General features: G+C 42.9%; 1 protein-coding gene across 4 annotated transcripts in view; it reads right to left on the bottom strand.

Annotated features, from left to right (window-relative positions):
* LOC105671270 (uncharacterized) overlaps positions 1-12,954 on the bottom strand; it is a 123,179-nt gene that overhangs the window by 45,197 nt on the left and 65,028 nt on the right. For 3 of the 4 annotated variants that reach the window (XM_012365258.2, XM_012365256.2, XM_012365257.2), the window contains one exon: positions 878-1,095. The exons of the other annotated variant lie outside the window; for it this stretch is intronic. In XM_012365258.2, coding sequence (XP_012220681.1) covers positions 878-1,095 — 218 coding nt within the window. The remainder of the gene's footprint in view (positions 1-877; positions 1,096-12,954) is intronic. 4 annotated transcript variants of the gene reach the window in all.

Genomic DNA, 12,954 nt, shown 5'->3' on the forward strand with positions numbered 1-12,954 from the left:
TTATGCAAAATTGTGCGAAAAGGACGAATTTTAAAATTCACGCGAACAGCGCATTTTCAACGACTCTCAGGTGAAAAAGCGCCGAGTAAAGAAGTACAAAACGCGTTGCGAGGAGTCGCATGCTCACTTCATGGAATAAGTGAATCAGACAGCACTGATGCGAGTGGTGTTTAATTTTTTTACATCTGTATGAAATTTTTACTAAATTTCCTGTAAAAATTTATCATGCGTCGTGAATTTAATATTTATTTGTAATCTTTGCGCTTGTAATTTCCTATATTGAGGATCGTGAGTTATGTTGCTTTCTATATCCTCAAATTGTCCCTGCAAGGGTTTATCCCAAGATAGAATAATGAATCTATATTAGGGTCGCATTTACGACTTACAACCCATTCTCTATTACAATCGGGATTAGAATTTAGGATCCTACCCGGATCTCAAGGGACAGAAGATTCTGCGACCGACAGAATTCCTACGATCCTACAATCCCTTGATTCGAGTATCAAAAAACAAAAAATAAGAATATTAATGCATCTAGGCATTGTCGCGACGTCATAGCGGTTTAAAAATTCATTGTCCTCCGCAAAAAGAAAGCTTTCGAGATCCATCGTTTAATTTATAGCGATTAGAACTCTACATTCCATAATGACTTTCTCGAATCGCATCACGCTCTAATAGGAGACGATTATTTGCTTAAATTTTATATCGATAGGGCAAAATAAATAAGAAAACATTAAAGCTATCCAAACAAGTCCTTCATGCGAATGCCAGTTAATCGTGTTCGGCAAACACGAGCGCGACGTTCGGTGGGTCGGTCATTCCGCGAGGAAATAAGAAGCGGGGGGATGGAAGAAACGATAAACGGAAAAAAGGGTACCTAAGGACGGACTCTCGTCGTCGGGCGTGAGGCCAATACTCGGTTCCGTGCTGCTGCCGCAATCCCCGACGCCCCCGCTGCTTCCGTTCCCGACGCAGCCGCCGTTGCTTCCGCCACCGCCGCCGCCTCCACCGCCACCTTCGCCCTCCACGTCGTGCTCGTCGTACTCTGAGAGCACCTTGTCCAACAGCTCGATCGATCGTTGCACATCGTCACCTCTGGAACAAACGTAACGTTTGACTCTATAGAGATTATCGCTACTTTATCTCTATCCGTAAACAGCGAGTCGTTCTCAAAGAGGAGAAGAATTTCGCCGTGAATGCGTGCAATTCACGCGAGGATTATCAAACATCGGCCACCCATTTCATTGATATTTTCTCATCTGTAGAGCAGATAACGTGAAATGTAGAATACAATTTTCATATAAGAATGCAAGAATAGCTTATCGTTTGTTTAAATTTGAGAAACTGTATGTTGCTCCTTTCACCCCTTCCATTAGACCATCATAAATCATTACTATCATTAGCAAAGTACACTATATCACCTGCTGCCCCCTTATCTTATTATGGCTGATATCTACACGCGTCCCACTTTCGTAAGCGATAACCAATAAACGCCCCGATAATTTTGCATAATGGCGCAAACTATTCTCCGCGCGGTGTTTAAAAAATCAGTTTAATTAAAAAAAAGTAGGTCACGTTATAACCCGCGAGTGCACGCGTCGCGAAACAATCGCGTTGTTCTAAATTAAAAGCGAATATAGGGCGGTCCGGAATTTCCCGTCCGTTCTCGACTTTCATTATAAAATGCATTTTTCACCGCGGTTATTTCTTGCGCAAGAAATGAGATTTTATATAATGCACAGAGATCTTCGCAAACTATATTTTATACGTAACTTGGAGTTGATTTATAGCAAATTGCACGATTTTCCGCGAACCTCCTTAAAATTTAGAAATATTAATTACAAACGCAACGTTTCGCGCAAGCGTTGCCCGCGGCGCAAACATTGGCGCCGCACAGATCCTTCGATCGGCGATTTCTGGGTCAGTTTATTGAAGTCACCGCATCAGACAGGATGATACACTTTGATATCGTGGATTGGTGGCGCGGGGGGGTGAGCGCGGCGATGGTTTAGCAAACTTGGTTACTTCGTTACGTTCGCTGGGCGGATCCTATTTTATCTGGCGCAGTGTGTACAGAATTCCTCCTGAATTACCGCGGAAAATCGATTATCCGGTATGGCACATTAATCGTCCTTACTTAACTCTTCCGCCGATGGACTCTTTGCCGTCGAGCGAGGAAGATGTATCTGCCTGATGGTTGTCTGGGGAAAAAGTCTCCCCGTGCAGCGAGCAAAGAAGTAGTAGCTTCGCTGAGAAAGTTTATCAATGCTATGAATTTTCTACGTAAGACAAAACGTCAGCGTAACTCTGTTATATAAGAATTTCGTTTCTAGCAAAAGAAGACTTTGCACGCGCGTCATCCAAATTGATATCTATTAAGATATCTCATCTCATCAAGCGTTGAAGAGCAGCAAACTGTGAAAGAAAATTTCGAACCCTGATAGAGAAGGTTATCTCATCAGATCCTATTATCACACCTGCTGGCGTACATGTGTACTTATCACGTCGTCTCCTCAACGAGATATCCACTTCCAGTGAAAAGTTCACCGTCATTAGCGCGCGTTAATTATCCTTTTCGTTCACGGCAAATAAATTAGAGCGACGCCGTCATTATTGTCGTCATCGATAACACTCGAAGCTTGGTTGCATCGCACTCTTCCGGGTCACCGGTATCGGTTCTCGATGTTTACGTACACAATGCCGATAACCAAGCATTTAATTAGGCGCAGGAAACCGAATAGAGGCGCCAATAGGGGTGGTCGAAGCGAAGTTGTGAGACAGTTGGAGCGCTGACGCAATGCGGTCTTCGACCGACCGTCGAGCCGTAATCACGATTGTTAATTACTGTGGAAACACGCCGGACGTCTTCGTTGCCGCGGTGTAATGCGAAGGAGAAGAAGGAAAAAAGAAGAACCTGTCATCGAGACAGTCGAGAGCTCGTCGATCCTGTCTCCTTCAAGGGAAAAAAATCGCTTCTAGTAGAGCGTAATTGATTGATTAGCACGAAAAAGATACATTCACAAATAACTCTATCATGAAATTTTGACAAAACTCAATATGCAAAACAAGATCATTTTTACGCAATTCTTGTTTTCTGTTATCCAAATTTAAAATTATTCTCTGAAATTGTATGGAATAAATTTCTGGACATTTCATATTGTGTATTTCAAACTAATAAAAACTGTTTTGCAAAAAATGTTAATTTAATTTTCAAGATTAGATTACGACTCTGACAGTTTCATATATTTTTTCTCCTAAGCACTTGACTTTCTCCTTTTCTTCTTTTTATTCGCTATTTTCTTTAAAATTGCGTAGACCCAGACGGTATAATCAAGAGAAGAAATACTCGTCGTAGAGTACCACTCTTAGCTCATTATGCTGTCCTTGGGGATGAAACGCACTGATTTTTCGGGACAAAAGAGACGCGAAATGAATACTTTGTGCGGAGTTAATATCCCAGAGAAAGTGACTCTACCGTATAATAATCGTCGTGGTCGCAAATTAATGAAAGAGCCGAATATCACCGATTGATCTTTGCGAGAATAGAACTCTCTTGATGGCTGCGTGCATATTGAAGCTCTTGCTACTGAAATGAAAGAATAGTGATCTCTCTAATTATCGAAAATTAATCAGTACTTATGTAATTTCAATTTGATTGATAATATTTTCACATCACCAACCAATGTAGAAACAAAAGTTTTTTTTTATTTATCAATCTTTAGAATAAAGAAAAAGTTGAAAATTTTATTCCAAAATCCGCAACGCTGGCAGACAGCAGATTTTCAATGCAAAATTATTCGTTCGCTTGACAATCACACAGCCAAGCGAAGCAAAAGGTATGAAAAAGACACATGAAAGACACCTGACAGGTTAAGACATCTCTTTGACATCCTTTGGACCTTCGTGTCGTTCGGATAGCAAAGAGCCTCGGCGTGCTCGAATGACATCGTCGTCGTTTATCTTGTCGCGACGCTCCCATAGGAATGCCGGAAAGATCTAAAGAATTTCCTGAAACTCCTCGGACAAATAACGTTGCGTCGACGGGCGGGGCTCGTTAAACGCCCGTTTTTCAAGCTCATCCGCCGACCGACGCTAGACGGACGGCTTCGGTAGAGTGAGTTTAATATGCCGGCCGCACTTTCCGAACTTCGCTCGTGCTGCGCAACAAAGAGTTGCTGATCCATTCCGCCTTTCGTTTGCCTCGCCATTTCGCTCCGAGAATCCGCCAAGCCTCGCCGACTCGTTACGTGCGATTCACAATTCAAGGTTACGATTAACTGCAAGTCCGAGCAATTTTTGAAAAGTTTTTTATGATAATATCCTCGATATCGAGTGGAGTCACTCTATTATAATGCTACATCTATATTATCACCTCATATCGAATTGACCAATTGTGACGCGTGTATCAATCTCTTGCATTATCCATGACAATTCGACATGAGACATCAATCTTTTAGCCAAATCTCAATATCACTTCGTAACACATCATTAATCATGCAGTCAATAAGATCTCAAGGCTTTTCGACGGTGAGCCGTGGATCGTTTGTTATATTCGCTCATTGAAAAATATTTACGCCGAAAAATGTATAATTTATAACTTTTTTTCGTAAATATAAAATATAATCTGTCCTTCGAGAGAAAAATATTGATACAACTATCACTGTCTGTTTTCTACTTGTCACATAATTTTTGCTGCCAAAGAGGAAGTTGGCTATGATGCTTCTGTTTCGTCATTCTCTGTCGTAATATTCCGTCGTTTTTCTCTAAATGTTTCGAGCATTCACCGCGAGTGGCTCGAGCACTTAGACAGACGTTTATCGATCGCATTCTCTGTCTTTCTCTCCTTCGAGTCAAAATCTCTTTCGAAGATTGGCTGTACAACGTGCGTTCTTAAACGGGAAGTCTGGAGATATCTTTTGGAAGTATATACGGTAGAATCAATACTTTCCCTGAACTCCGTGAGTCGGTAAACATCGTACGTGTGAGATGGCGTCGTATGTGTGCGAGTTTGCGCCGGCTTTAAGGGCGAAAGGACAGTTTCTGGAACGTGTCGCGAATATAAAGCCCTCAAAGATATCCGTGCGAAGCGAAAATTTAAATATCGCTATCCCGAACAGCGACCTATCTTCCGGATACTTTGTCAAATTTTCGTCACCGTGCACGTACACGGTGGTTTCTTATTCTTTCGAACTGATGAATACAACAAATACAAGAACGATATGATCGTTCAATCGTCGGTTTTAATGAAACTCTCGAGAAATTAATATAGATTGCTATTGCACTTAAATGCTCCTCGATTATTTCACAATACTCCACTGATCATTGCTGCTTTCAGATCCTCTCCCATCCTCCACCGCGGACAAGTCGAAAGTTTGCGATGCTCGAGCACTCAACGGCTTCGAAAGGCAGACACTCGACGTCTTTCTTCGTCGTCGTGTCGTAGAAAGCCTCATCGACCGACCGAGTAAGGTGAAGCGATCGTGTACGCGGTCCGCGTAATCTATAGCGGCCAGGTGTATCGATTATCCTGTGACCCGATTCGGACTGGATATCGAGTTCCTGGGTTGGCATATAGAATTGCCGTGTCCCACCGCTGGCATGCACCCATACGCGTGCGCCGTCAGGTGTGGACTCTTCCACGTGCATGGGTGGATCCTGGGAAATCGCGCCGTTTCCGTACGCTCGTCGAATGTATTCGAAGGAAATGCACTTTTCCGATCGCTCTTTTTTCGGGACTCCTAAAGGCACTTTTCCTAATTTCGATTTTTATACATCATTCTGATACATTTCTGTTGCACATTGAGCTATTGACCTGAAAACGATGCTTTGATCTATTCTCTATTGTACTATTTCGAAATTAGCCGAGATTATTGCAACTATACTTAGCATTTTCGCAAAGCTCTAGAGACATGCATCGCATCTTTTCAATATTTTATTCAGTTCTAAGGCCAGCTTCGCACAAAGCATTCCGTTGCTTTCACATGTTTTATGTATTTTATTATGGAACTATACCTTTGTCACTTCTTACTGTTTTACTAGCACTGTAAAAATATTTCGCAATAAAAAAAACATGCTGCTGCACTTCAAGATATTATTTTTGCGATGTACAACCATTTCTCCCAGTTTCATTACAACCGGATGTGCAAACGATCTCGACGATTGCAATTCATTAGACATCTTGGCGCTTTTAATTGCACGATCCCCGCGTCGAGCCGTAAATTCGTTCCGTATTAATTAATGAAGAACCGTAAATTTTTATCACGAAGGTTGAACGTGACGCCCATATTTTATCAAAATCAACGTATTCTTTATAAGGAAGTCGAGCTAACAATACAAGTACATTAAGTCGAACAAATACGCTAAATATTATAAATTCGCATTAAATATGTTGAATAAATTAACGTACTAAATTGACAAGCAATCTTTAAAACAAAAAATGCACAAGTCTGTAATTTATTGTGAATATAAAGTTTCTACTGGTCGCTTCGAATATTGTCTGATATTGATTGTACATTTTACAGACTCATTCCAGTCTTGTTCTAAATCCCTGAATCGCTCACAGTATATAGACACACTGTATTTTTCCACGAAAATACTATGGAAGGCGAAAAAGCCGACGTTTACTGGCATGTAAAGGGCCCACGCGAGGCGTCTAATGACCTTCTGGGAATCGTCTCCAAGTTAATAGCCTTCGATAGGCTGCATTTTACGACCGAGACAATGTCGCCGCCCAGATGACCCATCGAACCCAGGCCGTACGTCAAGGCTTACCCAGACGGTTCCTTGCGTGCGCGCAAGGACCTCCGCTATAAACCGCAGTACGCCCCGTCGTGGTGTAGGGTTTCATCGGCCGACTCCAGCACCGCCCTTTGCACGTGACAATATTGTGGGTGCGACGAGGAAAAAAAAAAAAAAGACAGTTTTATCGTATATCGTGCGTCGTTGTGTATTTATGATAGCCCGGCTACTGTCCGTCCGCAATAATAGCTCATCCCGTATTCCACGCCACGTCCCTGCCGATGGTCACGCAATGACCCATCGCAAATGAAATCCCTTTTCCGCCCCGGTTGCAAGCGCGCAATATAATTTTGCAACTGCGAAACTCACCGAGCAAACAGCCGTCGGAATTTCGCGTACGCGGAGCTAATGGATCGTAATACGACGTCGCCTTCCGAGGCAACGCCGGTGTCGGACGTTTCCCCCTCCCCCCCCCCTCCCCGCCCGCCTCAAGCTTCTCGCGCGAGCGTTCGCGTAATATTCGAAAATATTTGAACGGCAAACGTTATCCTTTCATTCCGTTCCGACATTGCGCTCCACTTCGCGCTTACGCAAACAAGAATCCAAGTGAGACACTCTGCTTCCGGCTCGATTAAAATTCATAATATGCCAAACCCTCGCTTCAAACCGTAAATTATATTTCGTGAATAATATTCCGTATAATATTATGAATTGCAGGTGTTACAACGCGCACTTCAATTTCAATGTGTGTTGAAAAAAAAAAAAAGTGTGAAGCGCGAAAACATATCACGGCCTCCTTAAGCCAGACCAGAGACAAATAATGGTAATGCCATTAGCGACGGTCGCACCGATGCGCGTAGACGGAGAGAATGAGCGCAAAAAGAAATATCCCATTAGTCTGTAGACGGTATACGCGGGTTCTCGACGACAGGGCGAATTAAGAGTTGCCGTCGGCTACTGAATTCCGTTACCATACGTAATACGGTGTGCACGTCCGTTCCGTTCGCTCTGCTTGCGTTGTATATGCGGAAACACGGCGTTTTGCGCGCACGCGACAACTCCCAGCGCTATTAAATTAGCGCGCCGTACACTGCGTGCGCGGAAGCGAAGCGCTGTGCAATCTCTCTCTCTCTCCCTCTCTCTCTCTCTCTCTCTCTCGCTGAAAAAGGAGAACACGACGCCCATTCCCCCTTCCCAAGGTGCGCATTATAATCGAGATGAATCGAATTACGACGGCGAATTATGCCGTCACGCGCGAGCAACTCGGAGATTGGTTCGGCGAGTTTTGCACTGATCGAGGTATGCACGTTTTGCGAAATTAATTCGCAATCCCGTAATTCCCATAATCCTGCGTGGCGATGCCCTGGAATTTGTTGAAAGCATACGCATAGCGGCGCTCTTAATGGAAACAAAACTGTAAGCCGGACAGAGAAAAGGCTAAAATATTTCCCCGAATTTTTTATGGATAAAAGAATTAATTTGAAGAGACAAACAAAAATGTAATGGAAATTACATTACTTGAGTAAATTTCGGTAGTTCGATATTTTCAATTAACCAGAAATAAAAACTCGCATTGAAAATTCTATTAGCTCGAATGCAACGAGTGGATTCGCTATTTTTGGCCGGCGATGCAGAAATTCAAACCGTAAATTGTATATGTAGGTCGCCGTCTATTGACAGTGGTTTAATCTCTAGTGACATCGTAAACTAACACACAAGCCGAACCGCGAATTGCGCACGCGGTATTAAAGTTTGATTAGCGCGAAAGTTTGCCGTTTCTATGCTCTTCGGATTGTCACTCGTAAATCTGTCGGAAAAGCATAATCCCTTCCTTCTTCGAAAATCAAGTCGCACTCGCCAATAAAATCTTTTCAGCCGCGCCCGTTCCTTAGCCGCCGTTACCGAAGGGAAACGTCACGATCGACTCCGGAGACTCCGGTCGCCATCTCCGTCGAGACGGGAAGCGACCGTCAATAGAATCTGCTGGCAATCGCGAATTAATTCTCAAGACCGTTTTCCAGTCGCCGATCTTCTCCTCTCCGATGGATCGCGTCCCGCCATTCTTCGGTAAAATCAAAAATCAACCTCCCTCGACACCGCTCTTCCACTCGTCCCTTTCTACGTTCCGCTCGGGCGATCTCATTGCGAACGTATAATGGCATTTGTAGCGGAGTTTAATCAAGTGATGATAAAAATCGATCGCGATGAATAGAAGTTTCATGTAACAGAAACGGCTGCGAATAGCAGGAGCCTTTCAAAGATCCTTTTCAAGATCTGGTGGATGATAGCCGAAAGAAAGTACGAGATAAAACGACGTGAAGTTTAATAAAACAAATGCGAGGAAAATTATTTCGATTTTAGAATAATTGAAATGAAATTCTGATTTATCCTCGAAATTGCACGCAAAACGCATTACAATTTTCGAAAGTTAATTTTAATAATGTGATTAGCTATTTGTAACAATCGCAAAAGGATAATGTTTTCTTTTAATGATTTTAGCGATAAATCTATGACTCTCGATATCTCGGATAATGCGTTTCAAATAGGCGACATTAATTGATATCTGGTAATTGAAGAGTTTTTCGCTAAACAATTAACAAGCGAGATCGAGGTATGCAACGTGCACGGAGTGAATTTCGATGTTCATCGGGCGACTCGATTTCCATTAACAACATGATATACAGACGAATAAGCGCAGAAGAGAATCGGGTCCGCCTCTCTCTTTCTCTCTCTCTCTCTCTCTTCAGTTGCTTTTTTATTTTTCTAACGACTTTCTGCCTGTATCGACCTACTGCGAGGATCGTATTCGCGTCGCTTTACGAGTTCATTTCGCTCCGAACGATCCTTTATAAAAATCCAATAACAGGTCACCCAGATATCGTTTATGCGGCGCGCGCGCGCGCGCACTATCCGTCGTGTCGATTGCGTTCGTTTTTCCGCAAACAAATAATAAAAAGCATTTCCGTGTTTCAAAGACCCACGCGAGAAGGTATCCGCGCACCTGCCACCGCGTAATATGGTAAGGTATACTTCCTGCGTATCCATAATTTGTATTGCCAGCAACGCTATCAACTATCGCGTGAGGCGCGTGCTACTTTGACCCGCCGCTCGTGCGAGAGGGATTTTTATTTCAATATTTTATTCCCGGAACGAACGAGAAAGTATATGTTGTGTATCTAAAAAAGAGAGATGTGTTCAACGAAACAATGTTCCGTTTTCCCAGATTTTTTCAAGATATTTTGCAGCAGTTATTTTCGAGCCGTTGTGCAAAGCCCTTTTATTGCAACTTTCTTCGCTACAGATTATAAAAAATTATTTTTATAATAAAATATTATGACTGTAACTTTTAGTTTCTTTATTTGGCGTGCAAAAACATAGAGCTCAATGAAATAATTACGATTTCGAATTCGTATGGTCCATTGAGTATGCTAAGCCTTTCAAAGTCAAAGTAAACAACAGCGGAATCGTGTCACCATCGCTCGCAGCTTCCTTTCGGATCCTCGGAATCGCCTGCGCAATCGGGCCGGAAGCTGTGTCAACCGTGAACCGTCAACACTCGTCGACCATCCACCCGTCCAATCAAGAGCGCATAAAAAATCATTAGAAGGACGAATCCCCGAAAGTGAGTTTCGTGCCTTCGACGCTAATCCGAAGAATTAAATTAATCAATCGCCTGTTTGTCGATCCGATCCTGCTGGATTGGGAGTGTCAATATTACACTAGTCTCTTTCATCCGGTGTTCTCTCCACCGTGAGACTCTCCCCGTGAGCATTATCACGGTCCGAGATAGAAGGGGAAAGAGAGAGAGAGAGAGAGCCAGAGAGAGAGAGAGAGAGAGAGAGAGAGAGAGTGAGAGAGAGAGAGCCAAAAGTTCCTTGTAATTAGCGTTGTTTACGTATGGCGACGCGCGAGTGCGACGCTCTTCGTTAATCAAATTCAACTTCGTCACTGGAAATTCAGTCGCGCGCGACATTGTGTCACCGACCTCGCATTAGATCCCCGTAGTAGTTAACCATCACTCTGTTATACTAGTTAGAACAATCTCCGCGTCTCCCTGTAAATCTCGCGAGCCTGCCGATATCACTTCGTCGAGCCTGTCTCGACGACGAGATCCGTTCTAAGATTCGACGGCCGACAGTGACGGTTCGTGTTAACTCAATCGCGAACGTTTATACGGGTTTAACGAGACTGAGACAAGGGTTTATGCAAATATCCTCGCAAAACGTTATAGAAACAATGTATAAAGTGCAATTAAAGATACAACAAAGGCAACACTACATGTTTAAAATGTATCAGTTTTATCAGCCGTATAATATTATTTTTCAACTACAAAAACTACACACGCCATTAAAATTGTCTATAATGTTGATATTCGTTCTGATCGCGCATCGATTTTCAATGCTCCGTTGCAACTATTATTCTAATCTCTCTTCGAACTTGCCGAGTCCCCTGATCTCATTATCAGCCTCATTGTAAAGTCGGGATTACAAGTTTGTTAAATTGGTTGTCGCGTAGACAAAGCTAATAGATGTTTGACTTTCCAATAGACAGGAGCGATCTCGAGTGTTACGTGACACAGTTAGATAATTATCCTCACGAGTGTGTGCGAGACGAATGCTAATAAATTGATAAAAGACATTAGATAGTGTCGGATAAAGATTGCATTAAGCAATTTTTACAATGTAATTATTCGACGGTTAAATTAAATGACTCAAGCTTCAGAATTCACTGTGAAACTGCTATCATCGATCATTGCTTCTTCTCTTTATTGTTTTGTTAGCATCAGTCCACTCCGCTAATTACCCGGATCTCTAATAGACTCCCTTGTGATCTCAACACCGTCAAACTGATTCCGGCATAGGCTCGCGGCTAACACTCGCAAATATAATGGGCTGCTCCTCTATTTATACCGTGGCAGGCTACTGGATTATTCAAGCACACGATCTCCGACCATGATGCTCCAACAATGTTATGAATGACAAAATATTGTGGTTTTTTGGTTAACAAAAATTACACGCGATTGTCCTTTACAGCTGTGAAATTTCTCTAGCATGACATATGTTGATTCTAAATCTTAAATCGGTGGAAAATATAGTTGGAAATCGAATAATGTGAAAAATACGGTGTTCTAATATCAAACACTAAATTTTAATACCAAAAAATTGTCATGACATTTAATTAGCGTTTTCTTAATATTACACGCGCTTTCTTCTTACTCTACAGTTTATTAAAGCTTGTAGTATTTCTCTGCTACGTTTTATGTGTTACACTTGGCCGTATCTTCTTCGGGAGCATACGCTACTTCTGTCTCGTCTGGCGTTCAAATGGCGACGCCTTTGAGGCGGATAACTGCAACCATGTCGTTTTAGTTCAACGTCTCTCGCCGCTTCGGGATAGCGTAGCGGCAGCGAGCGGACGTGTGCAAGCCGCTATACATGCTTCCTGACAGTCGAGAATTTACCTCGCTACGAACGCATTACGGCTACTCGAAATCCTTCTTCCTCCTCGACCGCCGCGCCAACATTTGCGTATTTTACTGGCTTTACGCGAGAATTCGAGATACCTCTGTTATCGCGAAAGGGATCTGGCCGTGCGAGGAGCCACCTACGTTAGACCACTAACATTTTCAGGTCAACCGTGCCGTGCTTTGCCTAAAGCAAACTCAGCCTCCTCCGCGCTCCTCCTCGTCTATGCGCAACGCACATTGGCTGCATCAGCCAAAGTGACTTGATTGCTGCGAAATGGAAATTATAGCACGGACAACACCGTAGTTTCGGCTTGTACGGCTGAAGGAGAAATGACTGTGCATTGTAGAAATTGCAATTCACACGGATCTTTTCGGCGTTTCATGTGGAAAATTTCATTTCAAGAGTAATAAACTAACAGAATTAAAAGACAGCGCCAATTTAATTTTCTTCGGAATAAATAAGCACTCGGCCGCAAGATCCATGAATGAAAATTATGGCACTAATTCAGGGGCATCATGTATATTTCATCGTTTAATTCCATCTTGGAGTTTCCGGTAGCGTGGAAATATGCGGGGTTAATTTCCACGGTTCGCGCAGATGCGCCGGCAAAGCAAACGATATACAGTCATAACTCTAAATGATTTTTGTTTAAGTGATAGAATGAGTAGTTCGCGGCGGTATAATCATCGCAAACTTCGCGATTTATGCGAGAGACGGTCGGCTCACTTCATCCCGGCGCGAGAGATTT

Source organism: Linepithema humile, chromosome 6 (assembly GCF_040581485.1).
Source record: "Linepithema humile isolate Giens D197 chromosome 6, Lhum_UNIL_v1.0, whole genome shotgun sequence".
Classification (NCBI taxonomy): domain Eukaryota; kingdom Metazoa; phylum Arthropoda; class Insecta; order Hymenoptera; family Formicidae; genus Linepithema; species Linepithema humile.